Raw genomic sequence first — 27,047 nt, forward strand, 5'->3', positions numbered from 1 at the left:
GTATCGACTGTCAGCCATTCCAGTTCATGTTGTGGTAGGTAATGTTTTGTGGCACAATTTGATGATTCTGTTGGTAATACTTAATCTAAATTTTTTATCTGCATTTCACTGCTATCCATATTTAAATTGTTCTTAGAGGTGAATCTATGCTGTCCCGTAAACAGAATAGCACATCTCTGAGACGTCCCACTTTTTGTCTTTTTATTGTTAACTGCATCCATTTGGGATTGATCATTTCTATTTCATGTCAGCAGTAGATGTCTAAATGCAGGCACTCTTTTTTTTTTTTTTCCAAGACTTAGAAGCTCACAAAAAGAAAACAGGTGTTTTGCCTCATGTGGCAACTTAATATATAGTGAGAATGGGCAGGGGCACAATATCAGGATGTCCACTTGGCTTCTGTGCTTTAGGCACAGGCACAGCGAGTCATTTCTAGTTAAATATTTTGGCGGCTTGGCTGTGTCAGTTTATTTGAGCATCTTTCTGTTTGGGCTGTTTCTTTCACACCAGCTGATGTGATTTTTTGGAGTCATTTCAGCTGACTAAATGTATTATCTATCATTTTCTCAACCAAATTGTGTGAGAGGAGACAACAGACATATCATATGCACTCTAGTCATCCACTGAGCTTCTTGGTGGAGTGCACCAAATCCGGAAGCATGGAAAGTCATGGCATTGATTACTGATTGCAGCTGCTGTCCCCACAGATTATGACATGCTTTGAGGATTTCTATTAAAGGGTTAATTTTGAAGATGCTGATGAACTGCATTTTGATGGATGCCATTTACTTATCTCATGCTTTTAAAAATGGTAATCCAGTATATCTTATTTGATGCACTTAGCCATGTTGATAGTCAGTCGGTCTGACAGTCAGCAATGTGTCAGTGCTGCATTATGCCAAGGTGCACAAATGCTTGCAAGTGATAAATAACTCCAGTTTTGGCACTCTGCTGTTAAGAGGAAGCTTGCATTAGTTTTGATATGCAGAATCTTTTGACACTTGAGCCAGTGTTTAAAAGTCTGCTTTCTAATTTTGTAAAGACAGCTTTAAACCCACAGACAACTAATGATGTAAAGGCTAATTTGAGTAACTAGCTAGTCTTATATTACGAATCAGCAGATAGACATTACAAGTAGATAGATCCTAATGTTGAGATTTCTATATGGGAATCTGTGCCTATAGAGAAAAGCTTAAAATGCAGATCTTTTGAGTCATCAGAGTTATGAGTGCATGCAGTGGTTACACTGAAGTTAAAAGTCAACTTGAATAAACCAGAAAAAAATTCATACCCACTATGTGCACCAGCTGATGGAACATGCATAGTCTATGAATGTGTGGAGTTACAGACTTAGTTTCAAAGATATGTTTATGCAACTAATTACTGATATGTTTATGCAAGTAGTTACTGTAGACTAGCATTTAACTTTAAGGCAATGCTATTATATCATACTTTGAGTGTTTTCCTGTATAGTTGAGAAGGAGATCAGTGGATACCCTTTTTCGCTATTCTGCATTCTAGCATGTGACCAAGAAAATAATGAAATGGGTCTGAAACAGAGATAGGAAATAGCCATGCAAGGGAGAAGCAACAATCAAGGTAAAAAGAAAGCTGTCCGGTTTGGTAATAAAGAAGTTAATCGAATAATTTTTAAAGGAGGTAGGAGAAACATCTTTTCTCAACGTACATGCAGCTGTGAAGAACTTTAGTATTTAAGTAAGTGACAGCATTCCTTATTAGCCCCTAAGGTGCTAGATGTTTTATTTTAAATTTCTGTTTGGTAGAACAGAAAAGATTTTGAATGAAAGGACACCATTTCAGTGAGCTTTATTTGACGGTCTGTCTGGGGGAGCTTTTGTCAAGCAAATTGATGGGGCATCTTAAATGAATATGTCTTGGTACCACAACAGCATGGCAAAACCATCACACTGTAATAGACAGATAAATCCCTTTGCTGCAATTGCCACAACAAAGCAACAATTAAGCAGATTTTAAGATACCATTTATAATCAATCAGATCCTTAAATAGAATCATTTTACCTGAAATAGCTGCTCAGCATCATACACATTTTCTATGGTACAGAAATGGAATAATTAAGAAAAAAATATTTCAAGCAAAGGAGATCAACATAAAAAATAAGCTTTTTGGAAGAAATTATTAAATATTCACCTCCCACTTAAATGTGAAACCATGTTGTAAATGATTGCGAAATATGGATACTTCTCTTCCTTCCTCTTAAAATGCTAATACAGAAAGAATGTGGTTGAAGAGGATTATAACTATAGGAAACAACCTTGGGGATAGTTTCTACAACAACAAAAAAATACCTTTCTTTGTTATTGAATGTAAAAAATAATGTGCTTTTCACTGTATTGAGCCAAGTGAACTTGTCTTTCAAGAGTTTAAACTGTAATGAAGTCTTCTGAAATTCTTAACCCATTGACCTTGATAATGCTTCTCTATCAATAAATTTAGCAAGAGTGTATAAAAACAGTAACTATTTTTAAAGTTAAGCTTTCACGTCAGATAGCCATGATGACAGATTACAACAAAATCATTGAGAAATCTTACTGTTTCAGTTTTCCCTCTTTTATAACTTTAGCATTGTTCCTGACAGTTTAGTTCTCCATTTCCCTTTCCTCAATCTTTCTCTTGATACATTTGATTTATTCCCTTTTTATTTCTGATCTTCCTTTTTACATGTTTCCTGTTCAGTGTGGTTCATTACATCCTGTATTCCTTCCTAGCATTCTGCTTTTTTCTCAATAATGCATCCCTCTTTTGCAGAAAGAAAAAAGAACAATATCAGGTTCAAGGATGCTAATACTCCAGTAGTTTTCCTTCTCTGTTTTCATTTGGTCTATGTCGTATTCTAGATCATTACATAGTTTGCACAACCTTTAGGTCCAACCAGCTACCTTCCAGTCCTTGGGTTGATCTCACTGTTCTATTTTGGTTTTGTTTTATAAGTTTTCTGATGCATTATCAAAGTTTTGTATATTTTGAGGTACAGCCAACAGATTTTCTGAGCAAGGGAATCCTGGTTAGGAAGTGGCATTTGAAAATAAGTTATTTCCTATTTGGTATGCAATTTATTGTCCTCTGAGGGCATATATTCTCTTCTAAGTTACCGTTTATCTGCTTTGCTCTGGACTGACTCAGACCGCTGACATTAAAGCAAAAATAAAGCTGTCAACGCTTTGTCAGAGCATGAAAAGTAAAGCATGCGCATAAAAATTGACGTGCAGAGTGAGAGGATGAACCTTGGCATGCCTGGGAAGGGGAATCCCACAGTACCTTTCACAGAAGTGGATACTTGAGATTCCTCTTTTGCTGTAAAAGAAACAAGTTATTAATATGTTTATTTGGAAGGCAGTGATGACAACAAAACAAATTTCTTGCAGACAGTCCCTCTTATACAATAAGACTTCATAGGATATTCTCTTTTTTTCTCATTTTCTATGTCTGCAGGAAAAAGATGTGATGATTACACCTGCGCCATTCGCAAGGCCACAGGACTTAGGCCCATCTATTGCTATTGTAGCAAAAGTAAACCAAATTCAGGATCATCTGCTGAAGAAACATGATATTGAGCTGTACATGCATCTGAACCGACTGGAAATTGCTCCACAGATTTATGGGCTGTAAGTGTTTGCAAAGCATTATTTAATTTAATTTTTACTTCATTATATTAGGACTTTGTTTTACTTGAATTTAGGGATAGAGGAATGGGGCTAAAAAGAAGTACTTCTTTTCTCTTAGAACTTAGTTCAATTTGCAGCATTACAGTAAATGACACTCCACTGTTTTATTAGTGACAGTGGCATTCCCAATGCAGATAAAGTCCATTCAGATACACGTGTCCTTGCCTATGGCAGGAGGAACTATATGATCTTTAAGGTACCTTCCAACCCAAACCATTCTCTGATTCTATAAAATAAGAGAACTTGACAGACTCCCAGTGCAGCGATGAAGTACTTAATCGAGTACCTTTCCTACCTGTGGTTTTCCTATAAGAAGAAATGGGATAATCGGGCACAAAGGGAGAAGGGGAAAATTAGTAGCATTGACTGGTTCCTTTATTTAATTTTATCACCAGTTCAGTATCGGTGAACTTTCTCCTACTGCAGGCATGTGGTTTTGGATACTGGTAATACAAGTATGGTGGGGCATGTTAAAAGTTAAGCAGTGTCTGTATGTTGAGTCAGCGCAGGTAGTCCTTCTTGCATTAAGGTGGCTCAGGGCCATTCAGCTAGTTGTATCTTGTGCCCCTTTTCCAGGGGGGCTTAATGGGCTAAGTACGACTTTGGATGTGGCCTTGTCTTCATATTTCCTCAGCATTGCATCCATATCAGTTACAGCTGCAGTTATCAATCTCGGTCAGTACAGACTGTGCAACTAGGGTGAACCAAGAGTAACTATGAATTGACTGTGGTTTTAAGGAAGAATTTTGCCTTCTTTGTCTGGAATTCTAGACGTTTGATTCATTTTAATCATTCCTTAAAGAATTGGCAAGCCATATGTGCAGTTGCAGTGACAGAAAAATTACACTTTTTTTCCCTTTTTTTTTTTTTGCAATGATTTAAAATAAGATTGGCTTTGCCTTAAATGGAAAAAAAACACAAGCACCAGTTTCATTTATAGGTGTGAATTTCCAAATGTAATTGTGAATTACATTTAACAACTCAATAGAAAATGTAGAGCGGGAGGGAAAAGGTGACTGTATAAATGTCAGGCCATAACTGCAATACTTAACATTAAAGTCTAATTTGATGTTACAGTAAAATGTAAAAATGCTGTGACATAGTATGCCCTCAAGAGTAGAGTTGAAGTAAGACTTAATAGTCCCAGACTTATAAATAACATATATTAGAAAGATAAATGTAATTCTACAAAACTTACTTAAATAGTTTTGATAGCAAGGTGTAACAGGGAGAGAAAAAACAAGCCAAGTAAACTCAAGGTATTAGAAGTATGAAGAGGATTGTACTACAGTATTACAGTATTTTTTTTGCATAGTGTACAGTTGTATATTTTCTGGTATCTTCACTAGAGTGGAAGAGAAAGGCAGCATCTCTAATAATCTTCAGGGGTAGTAATGAATAAGCAGGGGTAGTAATGAATAATTAGGCAGTATCAATATCAAGGAAAACAAAAAGACTGTGTTTCTTTTTTTTGAAGGCTTACAAAAACACACAGAAAATAAGATAAAGCTCAGAAATTTGCCAACAGGTATTTTGAGATAAAAATAATTTGTACTGTAGGTATTTGATTCAGTATGAAATTTTGCCTTTCAGTAAGAAAAATAATTGAAGAAAAATATACTTTTCTCAAAACATAATATTATAATAACAGAAGAATGGTGCAGTCTGGTGTGGCATAAATAGAACTGAATCTGAATAAAGAAATTTACAGTTAAGGGAATGAATTATGAGAGAGAGCTTCAGGCTGACTATCACAAAAACCTTACTACCAAGGAGCTGTTAAGCTATAAAATAATATATCGAATTAACAAAGGAAAAAAACATCAGAATATTTTAAAGACAGGCTTTGAAAAGCTCTCAGAAATGGGTAGTAGCATAGAGAATGAATCTGCACTGGTAGAAGAGCAAAGTAGGTTGCCTGTGAGGTCATATCAGTCTCTGACTTCTGATTTAACATAGAGGACAGGAGGAAAAGAAAGGGAAAGGAATATGACTGTTGTATTATTCTCACCTTTAATGATGTCTGAACTCTTCAGAACAGTAATTTCCAGTAGTGAGCCAGCTGACAGTCTCAGATGCTGGATCTTTTTTTGTATTTAACATTTCTTGAACTAGAAACATCATTTCTTAAACATAATTGGTTATTAATAATTGCTAAACCTAACCCAACTGCAGAATTCATGTGAGCTTTTTGTTGAAGCTTATTGTTTTACTGAAGTTTGTTGGATTTGCCAACATAAATATTCATCTTTCAGCCTTGATACCACTTATAAAATATACAGATGGTAGAAGAAAGACTGGGAACTTCCCTCAAAAAATACTATGGCATTCTTGGTGAGAAGTATGAATGTGTAAGGCTTCTATTTAGTGGAAGTCTCCCCTAACCTGAAGAAGTTGCACACTTACTTAAAAATACGGTATTTTATACTTTGCATCCTTCTATAACCTTCTGGAGCAAGGTAGAAACAATTCTTACTTACTCTTTGTATTTTCATAGAGTTGATTTCAACCTTTGATGTTTGCAAATAGTCCTTTTCATTTTCAAATATGAGGAAGACTTGTTCCGCTGGAACGGCCGGTACCCAAGTCTGTTGTACATTTCCATGTTCAGAAACTGTCATTTAAAATAAAATATGGTCACAAACTTCTTGAAATTATTATTACCTGCAAGTTTAATAGACATTTGAGTACTTGTGGTATCACTCATTAATTTCAGTTGCTGTCCAGTAGTGCAAAGGTTGTATGCTGGTTTTGTGAAACGTATGCTCATTATCTTTTTTATCATATCCATGAGAAAAATCTTCATCTTTTTCTTCACCAGTTAGTGCTCTGCAAATTGTGGACTCATTAGCCCCAGCCTTGTATGCCAGGCTGCATGCTGGGAAGATCTGCCAGTTTAGAAGAAAACTTTTCTCTGCGTAGTTTACATTTGGTGAAGCTTCAGCTCAGGGCAGTGGATTTCTTTGTATTCTGGAGGCCATCAGTGACCAGACCGCATGTTACCTGGCTATCTCATTTCATTGCTGATAAGAAAGAACACTCTGTTAGGTACAGTAAGGTATCCCGGGGTCCTGGCTATGCCATACTCCATGCTGCAGTCATTCAAGCTGGTGTCATATGCAGTATCAACCTTAGTACAGGGATTTCTGTAGATGAAAATTTTGTTAGACCGCACATTCATTCACTTGCAGTCAGTCACTGCATATCCCTGTGATAATTATTCAACTGCTATTAATATCAGCCAGAATGGAACCAGCAATGCAGCAAACACCTTTCTTTGGTCTTATTTACCATATTTCTAGTTTGTTTTTAGATCCCAAGATAATGCTTTGCAGAATAACATTGTTTCACATTCCTGATAGCACTGCAAATTGCATACAGTCTAACCAAGTTATAATAATTATCTAATCATATCTAATTTTGTACTTTTTAAAGTAAAGCACAGGAATGGTTTGAAAATAAAATAGAATTGATTAAATTAACAGTTCAGTGACATGCTTCCTGATAATAAACTTTTCTCTAAATAAAAGAAAAAAATGCTAAGATTGAACAAAAAGATTGGGTACTCTGGAGGCTTGACAGATTGAACATTCAGTTTAATTGTAAAATCAGATGAGTTAACAGTGATTAATGTCCTAGATTAAATGGTATTCTAGTGTTAATTTCTTTGACCTTACATCTAACTCATGTTAAAGTACAAAATAATTATTGCAAAAGCATTCTGCAGTTTCTGCAGTGGCCAGTGTTTGCTGTGGCAAATTAAGCAGGTTGCTCTCTCAGCTTGACAAAGGTTTGAGGGAGGTCTTCAGCTACCTGTATTTTTGGGACATTATTCTTCCATTTATAGTAGTCTGTAGTAGAGGACTTCTTTTACATTGGACTGAAAAGATGAGTCAATTGGAAAAGTCCCAAATAATATCATTATTGCTCCTTTATTTTATGGACTGAGGGTTTCCAAGTAAATTTTATTGCATCAAATGAAATTCTCATAGAACTGCATGCAATAAGTACAGCCACATCAAGTAAATATAAATGATACTGTTGTATAGAAATAATGCACACAAAGATAGTGACAAGGCATAAGTGTAAAAAGCTTTATTTAAGAACAAAAATTAACTGTTGGCATAAACTCACTAGCTCTTGCATCATAACACTGATAGCAGTATTATATTGGTTAAGCAAACTCTTTCTAAGCACATATCCAACAGACAATAAAGCACATGCAGAAGTAAGCATAAATATTTCATGATAGCTTAATCTCAGTACAAAAAGGGCCTTCTTAGAACATTCAGTGCCGATGACTTTGCCTCCTGCTGCCACTCTACTTTATGATGATCAATCAGGTAGACTTACTGCCTACTGTGGTTCGAGATGCAGTTTCAGTCCTTTAGGCTGATACCACAATTATACCTCAGGAAGAAGCCTATCTCATGAAGCAAAGAAAAAGAAGAATACAAGAAAAAGAAACAGAAGGATGCAAACTAAGTTACAGGGTAACTTGCCATGAGTGTAGATTCAAAGATAGCAGTAGAAAGGTTACATTACAGCAAAGCCAACAGCAGATGTGCTGCTCCACTATTACTGCTCTTAGCTGCCTTGCTATTAGCACTGCTGTGGGGCATCCACCTGTTTTAGTTAATTTCCCATGCCATTATGGTACCAGGCAGTATTCTTCTCCATAACCACACTGGTCTCTGGAGGGTAAATTTCAAGGATTTTTCCTGGGCACTAATGGAACATAATTCATATTGATTGTATCCAGAAAAAAAAATTTAAAAAAATCCCAATTGTCATCAGAATAGCAAGTTCTTCATGATCTCCAGAAAAAGTAGATTAAAGATCAGCCTTCCTACAGGGAACTTTACAGATTGTCCAGGATGCCTGGCTTTATTTTGTTTTTTCACAATTTACCAAAAAAATTAGAGAGGTAATATATGGCATGGTCCAAACCAATTGCATTTCCTCTGTGGTATTCAATCCAGTGTTGTCAATAATTGGACAGCAATTACAATGAAAGAAACTTTGAGCTACTGTGCATGTAGTAGGGGAACCTACTGGTCTTTCTGTTAAATTAGTACATAGCAATGACTAAGACTAAGCAAATACAAATGTTTTTTGAACAAAGTAATACTTCTCATTTGAGTGTCCAGGACCAAATTAATCCTGGCTTTAGTAACTGGTATTGATGCTTCTTGATTTCCAGTAATTATTTCCTACTTAGCTTAAACAAAACATTACATATAAAGCAGATTTTAATGGGATATAAATCCTAGCTTGTCTGTCAGTAGAGGGCTTGGTAAAGATTTAATGCCATATGAACAGACCTTTTTAAGAAGGGTTACCATCCACTGTTGGTCCCACAAATTAAGAAGCGATACAGTCTATTGGAGTTTTAGATAAAGCTTTTGGGAGCTGATTCAGACCTTTGAAGACTTTGCTATTAGTTCTATTTTGCAGAGTAAAACAAATATTGTAAGAAGAAACCTGTAAGTTCAAAGTTAGGAGACAGAAGAAAACATGCCTGAAGCTTACCTAAGAAAGCTACGTTATATTTTGACAGAGAGGTATTGCCTCACCTACTGTTGATGTGTCAGTTGTACTGTGATGGTCTACTATCTCAAAGCATTTGCTCTGTGCAAATAAATGCGGACAGTTCTTGAAGCATGAGGGTAGATGTCTTACTTTCAAGCAGTAAGCAAATCCCATTTAACTCCAGAAGCTGCTTTTCTTCTGTTTTGAAGTGTGGCTACTCACCCTTTCATGTTTTTAAATGATAGGCATCTGTTGCTCATTGTTGAGTTTCTCCAAAAGGCTTTCTGGTTTTTTGATTGAAAAATGTGTATTTAATTTTCTGCCGCTCCTTGTTGTGTATTAGGTTGAAAATTACAGTACAGTGAACTTTCAATTTTATCTTTTTTCCTACTGTGACAAATAATATTTTAGTCTTACCTTAGACTTAAGATTTTAACATATACATCATGTAAAAGACCACTTTATAAGCAGAACGAAGGATTGGTTGAGGTGTCAAAAGTGTTCATCAGATTTTTACTCTCCTGCCGCATAATTATATGCTGAGATGATAATGAGTAGTACTGGATGGCTGTGAGGATGGAATGCAGATTTGTCATTATGTTGCTCCTTGATGCAGGTGATGTGCTTCTCATATGAAGTACAGGGAATTATCTTTATCTAGGAAAGAAACAAGCAAGACAGCTTCCGTTTCTATTTTTCCCACATACCCTTAAAAACAAAACGCATCTGGTGGCATCAAACATAAGTAGGCTTAGAGACCAGTGGATTTGAATAGTGTAAATATCTTCTGAAACCTGCGATGAATTGAGTAGGAATATATACAGGTTTTGAAAGGGTGTCTTTGTTGGGAGTTATTTTTTCTTTTACTTTTGTAGTCAATAGCTATGGACTATAAAAGCTGAACAGAGTGGAGAAGTTCTACGCCAGTAAGGAATTTAAGGTGCCATGTATCAAGCATTTACTTCTTTGTTTTCTTTATATTTAAATTGCATCAGCTGTTCAGGTTAACTAGTACTGTTTAATTTCATGCATCATTTTGTTTCTTTCAATGACATAGAACTTAGTCTAGAAAACTCATGTTGGAAATTGGTACAGAAAAGGCACTAAGTCAGTCAAGTAACTGTTGCAGAAGGCAGTTATCTCAGCATGTGCCCCAAAAATGAAACCGTGCTAACATGCCCATGTTAACATGATGTTTGGAGACAAAATACAGAGCTTCGGACTTAACCACTTAGTAAGAACCAAAGCATTTCCCATAGAATCCAGGCCTGTGGATAATTTTATGTTTTGCTTCATCCTTACTGCTTATTCTTAACTGGGCTATCTAATTAAAGTTAGTATGGGAATGCATACATATGTTAGTGGCATGCCCTTTACTTTCCTGTGAAGACATACCTTTAAAGTGATAATAAAGTAAGAGAACCATGTATACCATCCAGCAGGGAAAGATCATCCTGTCTTAAGTCCTTAAAAGACTAATAGAGCAGGTTGCCCTTAAAATCTCCTTGGTTCTTTTGCATCATCTCAATGCATGTGAAAAAACTGCACAAAGAAGAGCCTCTGCTAGAATATAAAAAAGATACTCAACAAGAGCAATGATACGCTAAACACAATTTAGTGCCTAAAATGTAAAATGTAAGGGTTACGCTATTGTCTTTAAACATAACTGGGAGAAAATGGGTAGTGCAGATAGGAGAATTTGGTTGAAATCTTTAAACAAATGAGCATGAAATACTTATATGTATACAATGTAGACCTGTTCGTAACACAGGAGTTAGATTTCAAAACAAATAAAACCACAAAGTTTTTAATACTTTGTTGTTATTCCATATCAGAGCAAACTAGGCCATTTTGGATTTTTGTGTGTGGGGAGAAGAGCAGCAGGGAATTGTGTTCAAGAAAACAGCAACAGTTAGTGAACTGTGGGATGTCAGCTTCAGGGATAGCACAGTCTTCAGTCAGATTCCCCCTCAGCCTAGGAGGATATGTTAATCATTTAGCTCTTCAGAGTCATTTTCATCTCAGTCCTCAATTTTAGCAGAAAATTATATCCTGAAACCATAATTCATCCCTAATGAAAATGTTGCTGAAATTAGTGAAATAGTAATTCTGTAGGAATACGGCCAGTCTGCATTTTCTCTAAAGGCATCTGGCTGCCCAGTAGAATGCAGTTAATCTGGAAAATGAAAGGCTGTGTACTGTCAGCATTGGTAAGAATGCTTCCCTTTTTGCTTTTTCTCCATACAGAAGCAGTAGTTCACAAGGTAGTCAAGTCAATCCACCTCTTGTTTCCACGTCAGATACTGAGCATAGTTCTTGGATAGCCATTTCTGCCACTATGGATAGTGCTCTGTCTCCTTCGGTCCAACCAAATGTTAGATGGAGGTGAGGGGCTGGGGGAGGAGAGAGAGAGAGGGGGGCATTGAGGAAAGGTGGGGAATTCTGCAGACAACCTATATAATTTGGATTGTACGTTCTGAGTCTTCTTTGACAGTTGTTTTATTAGGAATTCTTGAGTTGGATGTGCTTGCAATAGGAAAAGGGCCTGCCCTGAAAATAATGCAGCTGACAATTCTAACTTTTAAAATGAGTGAGCTAGATAGGAATTCTCCATGACCCCATGAACCTCTTTCCAACATCTTGCTAGTGTTTTAGGAGCTTCAGCAATAAAAAAGAAATCTTGTTCCAAATAGGTGAATGCCTTGAGTATCTTTCCTGGTTATGATGTGGTTTTGAGCAAGAATTTTTAAAAGTACCCTATGAAATATTAAAGCAAGCCAGCTACACCCAAAGAATAAAATCCATTAACACAGGTCACAGGAATAGGTTGCTCAAGAGCAGTGCTGTTAATTAGGGTGTGCAACTTTTGCATATTGTATGAATTCACAATATTTTAGTCTAAGTAAAGAATGAGAAATTATGTTTGAGAAACATTTCTAAAAATAGAATTATTTTACCAAACTAATAATGTAAAAATAGTGAGAACATTTCATCACCCCTCATACTGAACATAATAGCATGAGGCCGTAAAGGGTTAACTTAGCATGAAGGCCCTACACTTTTGGCAAAAAGAGAAAATCTGTGCACATCACTGCAAGATGGAATTGCTTAGTGAAAAAGAACAAAAGCAGACAAGAGTAGGAGCTGGGTTCAAATGCATCTTTTGAAATCAATGAATGAGTCACACTTGAATTTTCACAGAAAGCCAAGGGTGCTGCTCTTCTATTTTATTCCTCTGAAAACACTCTTAACATGCCATTTGCAGCTTGATATCAACTGCTGTTGATGACTTCCTTGAATTTCCAGATAGCACTGTTATTAAGGAAAGAGGCAGTGGATGCACCTAGACTTTGTTCAGTATTGAATGTATTGTTCAGTATTGAATGGGACAATAATTTTTCCCAAATTTCAGAGAACAAAAATGGCATCACCCAGTATAAAATCAGTTTAGAAGGTCCACAAGAGAGCATCTCTCTTCGTAAACCTTCATGTAATTTGTAATTTTTAATTATCTGCTTTTCTTCTGATCACCTTATTTGAAATTAGGACCATGTTAGCATACTTTCTCTGATTACCTTTACAGCAATTTCTAAAAAGTATTTTGAAATTTTGGATAAAATTAGACAGATAGCCAGTGTGCAGTGTAGCAGCACAACTGTGTAATATTAAATATTATAACAGTGCTTAAAATTCCTTATATCAATAAATGCTGTGTGAATAGTTGGAGTTTAAGCTTGGGCCTTGTGGTTTACTCTTATTTCTCCTAACAAATACACATGGGAGTGACATGCAAAGCCAGCAATATCAGGTTTGGGGCTTTTTTCTAATAATGTACATGCAGTTAACTAGAAGTATACAGGACATCTTGAATCAATGAATTCTCCTCATTGTGTTACCTATAAGAGAAATCACAAAAGAATAATCAGGCAACAGAAGAAAAGAATATCTACCACAGAAAGTTTGCAGCATGCCAATGTGCTTAATATCTAATTATTAATGATGACCCTTCTATATTTGTATAGACTGAACAGTATAAAAGATAATGGCATCTTTGACATTAGCAATTCATATTTTAGTATTGTTTTACATTACATATATTGAAAAAATGTTTAAAAGAATTTAAATAGATTTATTTTTTTTTTCCTATTTCAGTAACTGTAATCAGAAAAACTTTTTTAATGGTCTGAACCCCATGTTCAGCCAAAGTACGTAGTTACACGTCCTGTTTTATTATATATCTGAGCTCTGGGAGTCTCCCACTGAAGCACATTCCCTGGTTTATCTTCTGTCTAAACTACTTTTTACATTATGACTCTGTGCTGCAGCCTTTGATATTCCCTGTGACATCATGAGACAGCTGTGTTACATTGCGTTTAAGCAGTACTAAAACTTTAAACTTTAAACGAATATTTTTCTTCTTGGAGGTATAAATAGAATATGTAATAAGCGTCTGTGGGATATGCAATTAATGTCACTTGTGAGGAAAGACCTTCATGATGCACTTGGGTTTTGGCACTCGTAAATTATGAGCTCTTTACTACACTCATGGGATAAATACCATATCCCCCAGATACTTATTATGTATCTTCCATCTCCCTTAATTCCTATTAGCTGGATTAGTAGTTGTTGTGATGTTGAGGTTTATGGTCATTTAACTGGGGTGATTCTCAGTGATCAATAAATAAACTTCAAAACTTTAGTATTATTATTTTCTAGCAATTCCAGTGTGTATAGCTGTAACAATTTACATTAAATGCTACTTGGATATACCAAAAACTAGTCAGCAGTGCACACTGCCGTATCCGGTACATAAATTTCAAAAAACAAGCAAATATATATATAAAAAAGGCAGATATTAGTAGCAAAGAATGAGCTGAATTACAAGGTTTTGGGGTGAATAAGTCATGCATATTACCTTTAGCCTAATTCACCCAGAAAATAAATATTTTGTTGTTAAATGCCGATATTAATGTTCTAGTCACAGTCATTATCTGGAGAGTTTGTCAGACTGGTACAGAATGGTCTAGATTAGTTGTCAACTCAGGAGCAAATAAGATTTTTAAAAGACTCAATAAAGCCCAGTGATTAATTGTTATATATTCTGATTCATGCCTATCCCATTTTATCTAATTCAATAAAAGTCTAAAATGATGATTAATCCTTTCACACCAGCAGTTGCTGGTACATCCATTACATGTCCAATCTGAATTCCTCTGCCAAGGAGTTAACTACTATTTTGAACTTGGTGTGAAAAATACCATTATAAATTTCATTAACCTGATCATCAAATTTAAAAAAGTCAACTCGTAAAATCCATTACTACATATCATGCATCGAAGATTAAAAACTGGTCCTCAGTGGGCAGGAATAGCCAGGATTTAATTCCCATAGCATATGTTTAAAGTGCTCATATGACATTATTGTATCTGTAATTATCAGAATTTTATGTTTATTAACCCAAGTGAATTAAGAATCTTGTTTTGCGTAAAATTTAGCACGCATGTTAAATTGACCATTAATTCAGAGCATATCAATGTATATGTATTTACTACAAATGCAAAGATATTTGTTTAGCATATTGTAATAAATTTAGCATTTAGCGAATTGCCTCCCTTTAATTTTTCGTTCTCAGATAATTTACTTGTTCCGTGCTTCCAGTTGGCTATCTTTGTGTGAATCCCCATGGGGGACATTGATTTAAATCTTACTTCACGTAGTCCTTCTGGGTGAAACTTGGAGTATTTCATGTTTGCACTATATCTCAACTATAACTATGTCTTCATCTTCAGTAAGATGTTTTTCTGACTATGGGACTGTTTATTCTTCGCTGCCACTTAGCCCATCCCCAGTTGGATCCAAGAGAGCTGCATCTGCGCTGTACATTAAATGTGTCTCATCATACAAACAGGCACAAGACCTGACAGCGGTACGAGATGCAGGACGGATTCATGGCTTATTCGCATGAGGATTACTCAAAATAGAAATTCAGGAAAAGCAAGGAAAATACGCTGCCGGAGCGGCCTCCGGGGGCGGGATTTGAACCCGTGTTCTAGTGCGCCTGCAGCCGCCGCCTGAAAGACGGTCCAGAGGCGGGCCCGGTCTCGCCCCCGCCGTAGCCCCGCCCACCGCGTGGCGTGCCAGTGGTTTCCAGGGAAACGGCGGCTGCGGCCGGGCCTCGGCGTGAGGGAGGCAGCCCGAGTGGAGTGCCTGCGGCCTGCCTGGCCGTCCGGTTGTACAGTGCGCCTCGAGGGGAATGTTTCTAAAATAGCGTATCTAGTGCACCCTAGGGAAGAACAGAAAACAGTTGGGACAGAGCGCCTCTGTCGCAGGCAGTATGAAATGGGTTATTTTCCCCTCATGGCTGCTAAATGCAGCCCTGTTTTTGACTCCAGAGGGATATAAGTTACCTGGCTTGAGGAAATAGGAACTGTGGGGGTTTTTACCGAAGCAAAACCACCGTTGTTTTAATTTTTATTTATTTGTTTTTTATTGGAGCAAATATGAAAACGCACCTCCCTCCTGAATTACGTTTGTGACTGCAGGATCCACTTGGGCTCCAGACATAAGATGGAGGCATAACAGGTGCCGGATGGCAACACTTCTGAGCAGCCCACTATGGCTTCTGCCGTCTGCGCTTAGCAAGGCTGTAAGCTGAGGTATTTCGGGCTAGCACGGCCATTATTACATACTGCGGGGAGCTGTGGGGCTTCATTGCTTGGTGAAGTTTCGCCTTGCATGTTCCTCCTTGGCCTGCCCTGATGGCTTTGCCCGTTTCCCTTACCCCTGTTCAGGAAGAAGATGGTGACATTAGGAAGAGTGGAAAGGCCCTTGTTTACCCAGTAGTTCATCCCTACCTGGTAAAACATGCTTTCCTCCTTCCTTTTGCAGACAGCTAGCAGCATTTCAACAGCTAGTTGTGGCAGTGCAGGAGTGTCTCAGAACAGCCAGGTGATTCAGCAGAGATGTACATCACATACTCAGATTGTGTTGGATTTGGAAACACACATTTGTACCTTAAACCAGCTTCGGTTCTCCTGGTACAAATAAAGTGCCTAGATTTACTCTTGAGTGGAACAAAACTTACTTCTAGACTCACCTTTAAATTGAAAAAGTCTGTCCATTGTAAAGTCCTTGCCTTTAACAGCCTTGTTGATTAAATTATGTTTGATCTATTTTTTGATGCATCTTTTATCTAAATTGTCTTTTGATCTATTAAATGCTGGGCTTAAAGCAGCCTTTTCTTCTAACAAATGGTTTAAATAGTCTGCAGTACTTCGCATAAACTCCACCAACCTGAGTAAAAAAATTCTCTATAGAGATTACAGGCGAATGTGTATGATGCAGTAGTATCTTCCAAAAATTCAGCTCTGTGGGCTGGAATAATACCCAGTTGTGTTTTATCTAGTCTAGGAAAAGACGAGCGACGGTTCATTTCTGCATAGAGAGATTTAAGAGGTTAAAGTTAAGGTTACTGATAAAGATTTTATAATTTTACTTTGTTTTTACATTTCAGCAGTTCTTATTCCACTGAAAAAAACTCAGATATTTTTAGCTGACTTCTGGGATATGTCCATTCCTGAAAAAGTGACAGAATTTTTTCTTGAGATGCTTTCAGTAAATGGCATTTGGACAGAGGTGACTTTGGGTTGGCTGCTGATTCACCTCACAAGAGAAGTCATCTGTAATAAAATGTTTCACCAATACATCTGAATCTTTCCAAGTCATTTATTCTTTCTTAAGTCTCAAAAAACGGTAACAATAACATGATTTTTGTAATTAGCACAGTAAGCTTGGGAACAAACCCGACTACCAACTGAAAACAAGAGAATGTGGTAATGTGTGGTTAGTAAGGGGGGGAAAAGTTTGAGAGACCAGTATAGGACATCCTGTGTGGAAGGTCTGAGGCAGGAAGGGGAGGAGAATGTGAGAGGAGATGGAGAGACCAGATGTAAGACCTTACCACTTGAATTGCTGAACCAGAGACTATAAGGCATGTTTGCATTGTAGTTCAGTCGTTAAATAATGCACAAGGGTTTATTTCATATTGCCGGTTGCAGCACTGGCCTGGTAGTCAAAGAATGAAATAAATACCAAATGTGTAAACCCAAACATATGTAAAATAGATACATACAGCTTTAAACATAGAGTTTCTCATTCTTCGTGTATGTGACCTACACATAGGATAAAAGTGGATAAAGTCTTACATATGCAGAAACTATTAAACCCCAAATTGTTTAGCTAACTCCTAAGAAAGAGACTGGGGAAACAAAAAAAAAAAAAAAACAAAGAAAAAAAAAAAACAACCACAAAAAAAAGGATCTGGTTTAACTGATTCTGGTATGAGTAAGGGAGGAAAGAAGGTTCTTCTTTTTTTTCCTATTTCCTCTAGTTATAAAAATTACAGTGATTACACATCATAAAGCCTATGTGTAATAAAACGCATCAGCTGGCCAAGGTTTTCATCGCTCACTCAATAATCCATTAATACAGCAACGCTGCCCAGGCATCTTTATAATACCAACTCGGAGGTAATTTTAATCAGCTAGACCAGCTGGTATTTAACAGCAGCTGCTGGAGATGCCACAAATATACTCAATAGCTGACATCTTTATTTGCAGTTTTTCAAGGGGAGAAGAGATCCTCCTGTGGTTACTTATATTAAGCTTTTTTTTTTTTTTTAATGCAAGTATTGGTACCGGAGGGTAATACCTGAATGAAAGAGGGAATAGAGTTAACACAAAAAATACAGAACATATTCTTGGAGTCAGAAGGCTTTTTCATGAAGTCCTCTTCATAAATGAACAAAAAAATGAAGCGTAGATGCTGGCTTTGTTGGAGTTTAGAACCTTTTCCTGGTACATTTACACTAAGCTCAGGCATGGCTTGAAGCATGAAATGTACTCTGCAGTGCTGCATTGCCCTCTCTTACTGAAGCTTTTCTGTCTCTCCACAATATAAATATGTGATAAATAGTGCTCTTGGTAGAAAAAAGTGATGCTAGCTCACGTGTTCAATTTTAACTGACATGTACTTCTTTTGTCCTCAGTTTTGGCTCAGAGCGTCTGCATGCAGGAGTGTGAATATATCTGTGCTTAAAGACACGGGTGTTTGTGTATAAATAATACACAATATGTGTATTTGTACTTATCATCTCTTATAAGGCTAGAGATGAATTCAGCAACTGAATAAAGTGCCACGCTCTGCGGCAGTAAATGTGGAATACTATTTCGCATTGGGTTTGTGGGGGGAACAAGCAGAGGCAACACGAAGTTAACATTCACAAACACATTATAAATAAAAATTTAATTACACTTGGGGGAGCTTGGCTTACAAAGCTCACAAATCCATAATGGAGCTTGCTAGTAATAAAGGCCTGATCTGTTTGTTAAACTCCAATATTCCTGTCCTTCTGTATCTTTTATATAAAACTTCCGTTTCTGCATTGATTACCTATTGCAAAAAAGACTGACTTCACTGGTAAACAGTTTTTTTCTGTCAGATACCAAATGCTGTATTTCTTTATTAAGAAAATGGTTATGACTCTTAGGTAGGGCAGGGGAGGTGCCATGAGAAGTGTAAGTATTTCTATTTTTATTGACTATAATATGTCATTGTGGATGAGATCTGTGTTTAATATGAATTTGGCTTTCTGGAGATATGTTCTTGTTAATGCATGAACAAATTCCAAGGTAGCAGCTTCTTTGTAATACTTTTTTTAAGTGCAAGTAATAGTTTAAGCAGTTACAAATGTGGAAGAATATGCAGTATTATTAAACTTTTTAGAAGTGTAAGTGTTCCTAGGTCTGTTACGGTGAAAAGTAGTTTTAATTTTTCTTCTTTCCTTTAAATTCAGAGTCTCATAGCTGAAAAACGTCAATGGAGTACAGGAACAAACCTGAGTACATACATATAAATCCTTAAACAAATTTGGGGCTATAGTAGTCATTTGCAGGTACTCATTTGTTAGTCCCAGTGAGTTACCTCTCTGTAGTCAAAAGACAGATCTGCCTGAGACTGTGATTGACTACTTCAAATTAAAATCCAGTGACAGAATGGATTACTGAGGTTGCAATTTGACTAAAAAATACTTAGCAAGCATGTTTTCTCTTATTTGTAGTGAAAACAGTCTGTTGAAGTTTGTTCAGTGTGTTTGACAACAGACAGTTTGATATATTGCTGGGCACAGCAGTAGGTTGGACTTGAGTGGTATTAGCTTTCACTGTTTTGATTAATGGTAATTGTTTCAATGAAAAGACATGTTTTACGTACAACTCATAGTTCTAGAAAACAGAAGTCAACTTGCAAGATCTGTAATTACTGTTCTGAGTTAGCATATAAAAAAAGCTTGGAGAACACGCAGGCAAATCACAGTAGGGTTTTGTTGGTTTTTTTTTGTATGTCTGTTTCTTTTGTATGGGATTGCATTTTGCATTTTGTAGCTTTTATACACTGCTTCTTGTCTGTGGAAATAAATCTTAGATTTTATCTCTTCTTGAATACTGCAGTGCAGTTTAAGATATATTTCTAAATTTCACATTGTAATTTCAGTCTTGGTATGGTGAGATTTTTTCCTGTGTTTTCAGTCATCAATAGCAGCAACAAAAGGTCAACCTGGAGACTCCCCTGTCTCCTCATATCCCCACACAGTCCTGAAGGGAAGGAAATTGTATCTGATCATCTTTACAGTCTATTTTCTCTGGTTAGAAAAACACTGCCTTCTTCCACTCTGAATGAATTGTCTAGTTTTTGTTTTGTTTTTTTTTTTTAATAAATATTTTATTTTCAGTGTATCCTCAGGAAAAGGGAAATAGCTGATTATTTTTGTATTTAGGTAAATGAAAGATTTCAATGATGTGTTTAAATGTAAGCCAATACCAGCGTAGTAAAGGATGTCAACTATTATTACTAATACCATCTTTCATTTATATAGTGCTTTCATCCTAAAAGATTCTGGTTTCTAGAAAATGGAGATTTAAGCCAAAAACACAATTAAAAATATATCTCCTTGTCCCTGCATGTTAGCTTCAAAGAATTGTTTGTCAGTTTAGCAGACAGTACCAAAATACCTTACTTTTGCTTTGCAGATGCAAAAATGTACCATGAAATGCATATGCTGAAAATACTGTTAAACCATCTCTAGAAGAAGAGAAAATTGGTTTTATAGGTTCCTCATTTTATGACATCCTTTCTTCTCAGATTTTAATATTTTGCAACATGTTCTGAAAGAAGAAATGAATAGATAGTAGTTTTCTATATCTGAAACATGTAGGGGCATCACAACCTACCTGAATTGTTCCCTAGACAGTATTAAAAAGAAAGCAGTAATATCTAAATTGTAGAGGGAGGCAACTAGATCTCTAAGTGTGGTGCCAATGTTTGTAGTCAACAATGAAACATTAAAAAAAACTGTAGCCCATGTTGATAACAGCAGGGTTTGAGGTTTGTATTATTAGAGCTTGCCTAAAAGTATTAACACACAACTCATGTATAGCCTTTATATAAGCTATGCTCTATTATATATTTTGGGGGAAAATAAAAATCTGTTAAGCATGAAATTGTGGTGTTACAAAACGATTATTTCTAAAAGTGAATTATCTCATCTCATAGAAGTACTAGCTTGGATTGCTATGTTAGATGTCAAGTGGTTTATTTCTGAGCAAAATACAAATTAATAAGTGTACATTTTAATACTTACCTAAACTAGTGACAAGAAAATAAATACTACTTTTTATTTACCTTGCAGTTAACAACCATGTGTCATTGTGGCATCTTTTATGAAAAGGAACTTTATTTAAGTAGCATAAACTTGTTGGATGGGCTTCAATTAAATGATGATTTGTTAATGCAAATGTGTAGCGAATGACTGGTAGTACATCTGTCTCTTCATCCATAGGCCATTACTGTGCAGCATTAGCACATGATTGTAAAAAACTGGAAATCATTATATGCAGGTAGTACATATTCAATCAATTCTGACCTTATGTCTCCGATGAAATAAAAAAAAAAAAAGGATGCAATGTAAATGATATTTAATCTGAACAAAAAAAAAGGGAGAGAGAATCTTTGAATATCTGCGATTCAAGCTGTTAGATGATGTGAGGTGACTGCTGTTTGGGATTGATTGTTATTGGTGGCCCCAGTGGGGAACAGCCAGCGCATTAATCCTCTCTTACTCCTCCCTCATGCTCCTCCAATCCAAATAGTATTTTTGTTTATATTGGGAAATAAATACTGTTCTGTTTATTTTAAAATTCCTTTTTTTTTCTTTTCTACACCTCACTCTTGGAAATTGAAAGGAAAAAGCTCTGTATTGATGACCAATGTTAGCCAGTTAAGCAGGCAGTGACAATTAATACAACAAAAAATTGTACAATTAACTTCAGCTCCATAAGTGTCTAATGAGCCATTTGTCAGTCTTTTGGTGAAATAAACTACTCTATCTTAATTCTCCACTCTTGCAGCAAATAAATAGAAATTATGAAACACCCAGCACCAATAAAATATAATTTATTTTGCAGGGCATAGCAAAACTCCTTGCGTATTTAAAATGAGCGTGTTATTTACAAACGACTTGTGATACTAATATAAAAAAGGATTTCAGTGTTAACTGCTTTCATTCTGCAGTAGATATGTTTTTTTCCTGGTCTGTTTAATCATTTAAATATATAATTACTCCTAAAGGCATGTGAGTTAAAATTACTTCTTTTGATGTGATTAACTCATAAAGCCAAAACCTAAGAGGGGACCCTGGGAAACGCCAGGGATCGGCAGTCTGCAGCCAAAACCACTGCTGGTGTCCGGAAGGACAGCACAGGCATTTCCAGTTGGGAAAACATCCTTGCTGCAGTTCTGAAACTGACCCTTCTGACCTGGTCAGTAGTACAATACCTTTTCACACAAAAGCACCACAGTGCTAACTGGTGTTGACAGAGGTGGAGCCAGTGCAGTTGGTCTGACAGAAGCTCCTCATCTGGGCACTTGTGATAGGTCTGTGGTAGCCCCTTGAGCTCCTCATTCTTTGTCTCTGCCAGACCTCACCAGAGGTGGGCAGAGAAGGCAGTGCAATGTCTGGTATGAGGGACCTAAGAAAGGCTGTCTACAGAACCATTTATTGTGCAGAGTAGGGCTATTCTGCTTTCCTTCCCCATTCAGGTAGACTGTAGTATAAACTGGTGAAAATATTTCAGAGTTCTTCCTTGCTCATCGTTTTAACAAAAGTTAAAATTTGACTCTTATTCAGTTTTGTGCTGTCTTTTGGCCATCTGTCTTCCCAGGCTGGTTTTAAAGCTGCCAGTTACTTGGTATTTAAAAAAAAAGAAAAAGACAGAAAGAAGAGTTCACGACAGAGTGTGATGTGTGGACAGAGCTCAGTTGCTGGGTCTCAGAGAGGAAGAGATATTTCAAATGGCAGAAGCCACAGCAGAGATAGTTCTTACTAAAACGGCAAGGATAGACGAATGTGATAGCTGATGGCAGTTAGATGTATGAGGAGAGGATGAGTAGGGAGTATCAGTGTAAATGTAGAAGCGGCTACCATCACTGAACCAAGCTTGAAGAAAGCCTGACATTTTTTAGCAGCTTGAAATACATTCTTAGATGAGTTCCATTGCTTCCAGGTGGAGAGGTGTTGCCTTGAGGTAAAGCAGGTACATTTGGACATCCAGTAAAATGATTTGGGAAACTAATGCAGTGGCTTTCAAATCTAGATATGGTGTTTTGCTATCATGGTAATTTCAAGATGGTAGTTTTTTATACTCAGGCACTTTTACAAATACAATAAGCCAGGTTCAGAGAAATGTTGAAGAGACTCATAACTAAAGTATTGCCAGAAAACTGTGGACAGACACTAAACTGGTAACCCTAACTTGTTGCCTTTTTCTGGTTTTAATCATACTGTCTTGAAGCTCTTTCAGGCAGTTACTTCTAGCTTCCTCATGGAAAAACCCACATCCTGAAAAAAAGAACAAACCCTTCAATTCTAGTGCTTACGTTAGTGGTTCTTCTCACTGATCAATTGTCAGTCCATGGTCTAATGTGTTTCCTTGGCAGCCAGGTTTTAGGAGGACTGCACTATGTTTACGCACACAGAAAGTGGATTCAGATTCTTTTTTCCTTTACTTTTCAGTTGTCTTTTGGGAGTAGTACTTTCAGAGCATGGACCTTCAATCTTGAAGGAATTTCATATATCTTCCTAAGCAACACAGATGCGTTAAGGATAATATACTGAGCTTCCCCTTAAAATTGTTATGTTATAAAACTTTATTCTTCGCCTGACTGTCTCAGTATATAGTTTACTGTTCTAACATTTGCAAATGGCAACTGGAAAGATTTTTTATGATGCCTGCTATACATGTTATAGTATTTGCCCTAGCAAATAATGTAACTGAGGTCAAAATTCAACTTCTGCTGCAAACAGCCATTTTCACTGGTTCTTCACTCCAAGCCATTTCCTTTGGACTCTTTTGTTCTTAGCCCAAACTTTGAAGGAAAGTTGCAGCTGTAATCATATCTACAGACTCAAATTAATGATGAAATATATTTATGTTTTAGAATTATTTTGGTATTTGTGTAAAGCACAAATTCCACCAACTCTCAGTGCTTGTGACTCCTTATAGACTCGAATAAGGACTGGTCACGTAACTCTTTACTTAGAATTTACAACTTATTGGTGTTTAAAGAAATTCAGTGTGGAGTATTCTGAGAAGTTTTTGCAGAGGCTTAAAAACTCAAAAATAGTTTTCCCTCTGAATGCAGTTTTATATTATAAATTGTCACTAGGTGGCAATATTAGTGATGTCCATCCACCCAGCCAGATGAGGCATAACTGGTAAAATACACGTGGATAGGATAGAAAAAAGAGAACTACTATTGTTTTTTACTTCCCCATGAAGTTCAATAATAGGATTAAAGTAAGTCACAATATCTAGAAGCCACCAAACTGATAAGCTGTGTAAAAGGCAAATACTGTCAGGCTACCTGTGTTTCTATAAGAGATAGGAAAGTATTAGTGCCATTGCACAGGTAGTAGTAAACCCTCATCTGAAAGACCGTATAAATTTCTGTTAACTGTATTCAAAAACAGATGATCCAAACTGCTAAAATATAGCTGCTAGCATCTAGCTTTCCCATTCTCCTGATCATCGTTTTTCACGAGGAGCTCAAGAGAGTTTAACTTTTATAGTGAAGTCAAACAGAAGGTGAGAAGATACAGTTGGTCTGTAGAACTGTGTCAGGGAATAAATACTGGGCAAGAAAGTGAGTGAGTGAACGTTGTCAAAAGCAGAATGTTGCAAAATGGCCTCAGAATTATGTGTTGAATATCTGGAGGTTGTAAGGGGGCTGTAATTCTTGCTAACTCTTATAGGAGTGAGGTTCTGGAGCTGTGTAATGAATAAGAACAAGAAACAGCAGTACAAGATTAATCTTAATAAAAAGTAAACCTGTAATACATTAAGTCACAATCACAGGGAAGTGAACTGAATGAGATGGGGTTGTCTTTCAGTCCTAAGCACAACTTCTGTCTCTTGACCACAGGATGTCCAGTGTTAAACCGGATGTAGCGTTTTCATTAGTCAGTCTTATTAATGGATCTTAATGTTTATACCTGTAAATGGTAGCATTTGCTTAATGATGAGTGATTCGTAAAGATGAGAAACAGTATTCATTGGTTACTCATAAAATTTTCTCTTAGTCTTAAAGGTGTTATTGCTGGGTTTTTCCCTAGGAAAACTCCTTCAGCTGCCTATTATTTCTTCCAGGAAAACCGTGGTTTTTCCACTCTAAATGATAAGATTACATTTCTTATTTACACTTAATTCAGAAATAGGCATTGTGTGAAGTGCTTATTTTCAAGAATCCCCACAGTATTTGGGAGCTTTCTGTGTTTTCCTTTTCATAAGCAATAAAGTTATAATGGGGTTACAGGATCACACTGAATCTTTGCTAAGGCATCTGCTAAAATTTTCTAGCAGAGCCTAATAAAGCCCTGCCCCATTTGTGACATACCAAATCACATTCTCCTTGCCTGGTCTGACAACCACGGCTCTTAAACAGCTGCTGGGGTAATTTGCATAAAGGAGATTGTAAATGTCTCATCAGAACGCATGCAGCGCAATCCACCCCAAAACCACTGCCTGAACACCAGGAAAAGAAGATTGTAGTCATAAAAATTGTGGCTCTCATGATTTTAGATTATGGTCTCCACAGTCTTGCAGCTTTTACAAATACCAAGCTTTTGTTTTATAAAAAAAAAGGAAAAAGGAAAGTTTCCTTTACTGATACACAACAATACAAACAGATGCAGAGTTGCTCTCTTTGACTCATTCTAGCAGAAAATTGACTTTAGCAGCTAAGGTACATGCTGACCCCTCCTCAGTTCTTTACCCCAACAATAAGTGAATTCATCCAATTGAAACCATTTAAAATAACATTTGTTAAACCAAATTATTTTTCTGGTAGTGAAAGGAAAACAAAATGCAAAATAAAGTTAATGTAATACAGATAATTCAATAAAGAGTAAAAAATGCTGAAGTTAATACAATATGTTTATTGTCTGCATGCATCTGCTATGTTTTATCATGCATATTTTAATAGAAGTTAGTGTTAAAATTATGCACATTTTGATAAAAATCAGAACTAAAGGAGATGTACATGCAGAACTAGGATTTCACTGTGACAGGAATTAGGTATATGCATTTCCTGAGTTTTAACTGTAACTTCAAATTTTTGCTTTGAAGCATCATTCTTCTTTACCTTGAATGAATTATACTGGAGTAGTTTGGCATGGTAACGAAACTCAGCGTTGTAACTATGCACAGAAAAGCCATTAAGCTCCACAAATTTAGTATCTATATCAGTTAAAGCCTCTACTAGCTCATTGATTCTGTACTCTGCCCAATTTGTGGTGCAGATAGAGGTTTATTTGCCTGGTACCTCCTTGGTTAAAAGGCCTCTTCTAGTCTCAGTTCATGGAAACATATGTCATGCTTGCAGCTACACCAGTCTCATTTGCATCACCATCAGTAAGTACAAAATTGCTTATAGTAAGGAACATACTGTTGTCATCCTCCTTTCGCTCCACTTCTTAATCATACGGGTGCATAAATTTATCAACACCCAAGTCACCTATATCTTTGCCATTAAGAGTTTGCTTACTATCTCAGTAAATCTGCATTTCACATCATTAATAATTTTGCATATATCTATGCAATGGCACAACTGACAGCAATTGGTTCAATGCCTTTGAGTTTTAATACCCATTAATATTAAATTCAAGGGGATTTGTAGTCAAAAGGTTATAGAAAGGGCATAACCTCAAAAATTAAATGAATCATTTTGCCTTCTGTAAATGCCAACTGATTTAGAAAAAGTTTATCAAATCACTTCAAAGATTTGCTTTGGCCCTTTGTGTAGCAGGATGTCTCAGTTTTAAGGCAATGATGGTAAATCAGTTGTTTGAGTGCAAGTTCAGCATGAATAAAGCCCTTGTCTGGCTGAGACAACGAAAAGATACTGTTAAATCTATCATTAGAGTTTGAAAAGATTTGCCATCAAGACTTCAGGAAGTTTTCTGAGTCACTGGGGGAAAAAAATGCTTCTGTACTGCATCTCTTGGCTAGTAATGCTGACCAAATACAACAAATGTATACCTGAAGGTATATGCTTCATTTACTCATACTGGTAATTAAACAGTTCACAGTGGTGTGGTTGGCTAATAATGTAGCAAAACAAGCTGTGTAAGTAGTAATAAAACCTTTCATTTATGCAACCATTATGGTTGAAAAAGTATGAAGGCTTTCACACACACAAGC

General features: G+C 36.5%; 1 protein-coding gene across 6 annotated transcripts in view; it reads left to right on the forward strand.

The window, feature by feature from the left end:
* The window catches only part of TBC1D5 (TBC1 domain family member 5), a 251,111-nt gene that overhangs the window by 128,284 nt on the left and 95,780 nt on the right, over positions 1-27,047 (forward strand). For all 6 annotated transcript variants that reach the window (XM_057424934.1, XM_057424935.1, XM_057424936.1 and 3 more), the window contains one exon: positions 3,473-3,645. In XM_057424934.1, the coding sequence (XP_057280917.1) occupies positions 3,473-3,645 (173 nt within the window). The remainder of the gene's footprint in view (positions 1-3,472; positions 3,646-27,047) is intronic.

The sequence above is a fragment of the Pezoporus wallicus genome, unplaced genomic scaffold (genome assembly GCF_028554395.1).
Source record: "Pezoporus wallicus isolate ANWC-B61680 ecotype Strahan unplaced genomic scaffold, APGP_CSIRO_Pwel_v1 contig_3181, whole genome shotgun sequence".
Lineage (NCBI taxonomy): Eukaryota > Metazoa > Chordata > Aves > Psittaciformes > Psittacidae > Pezoporus > Pezoporus wallicus.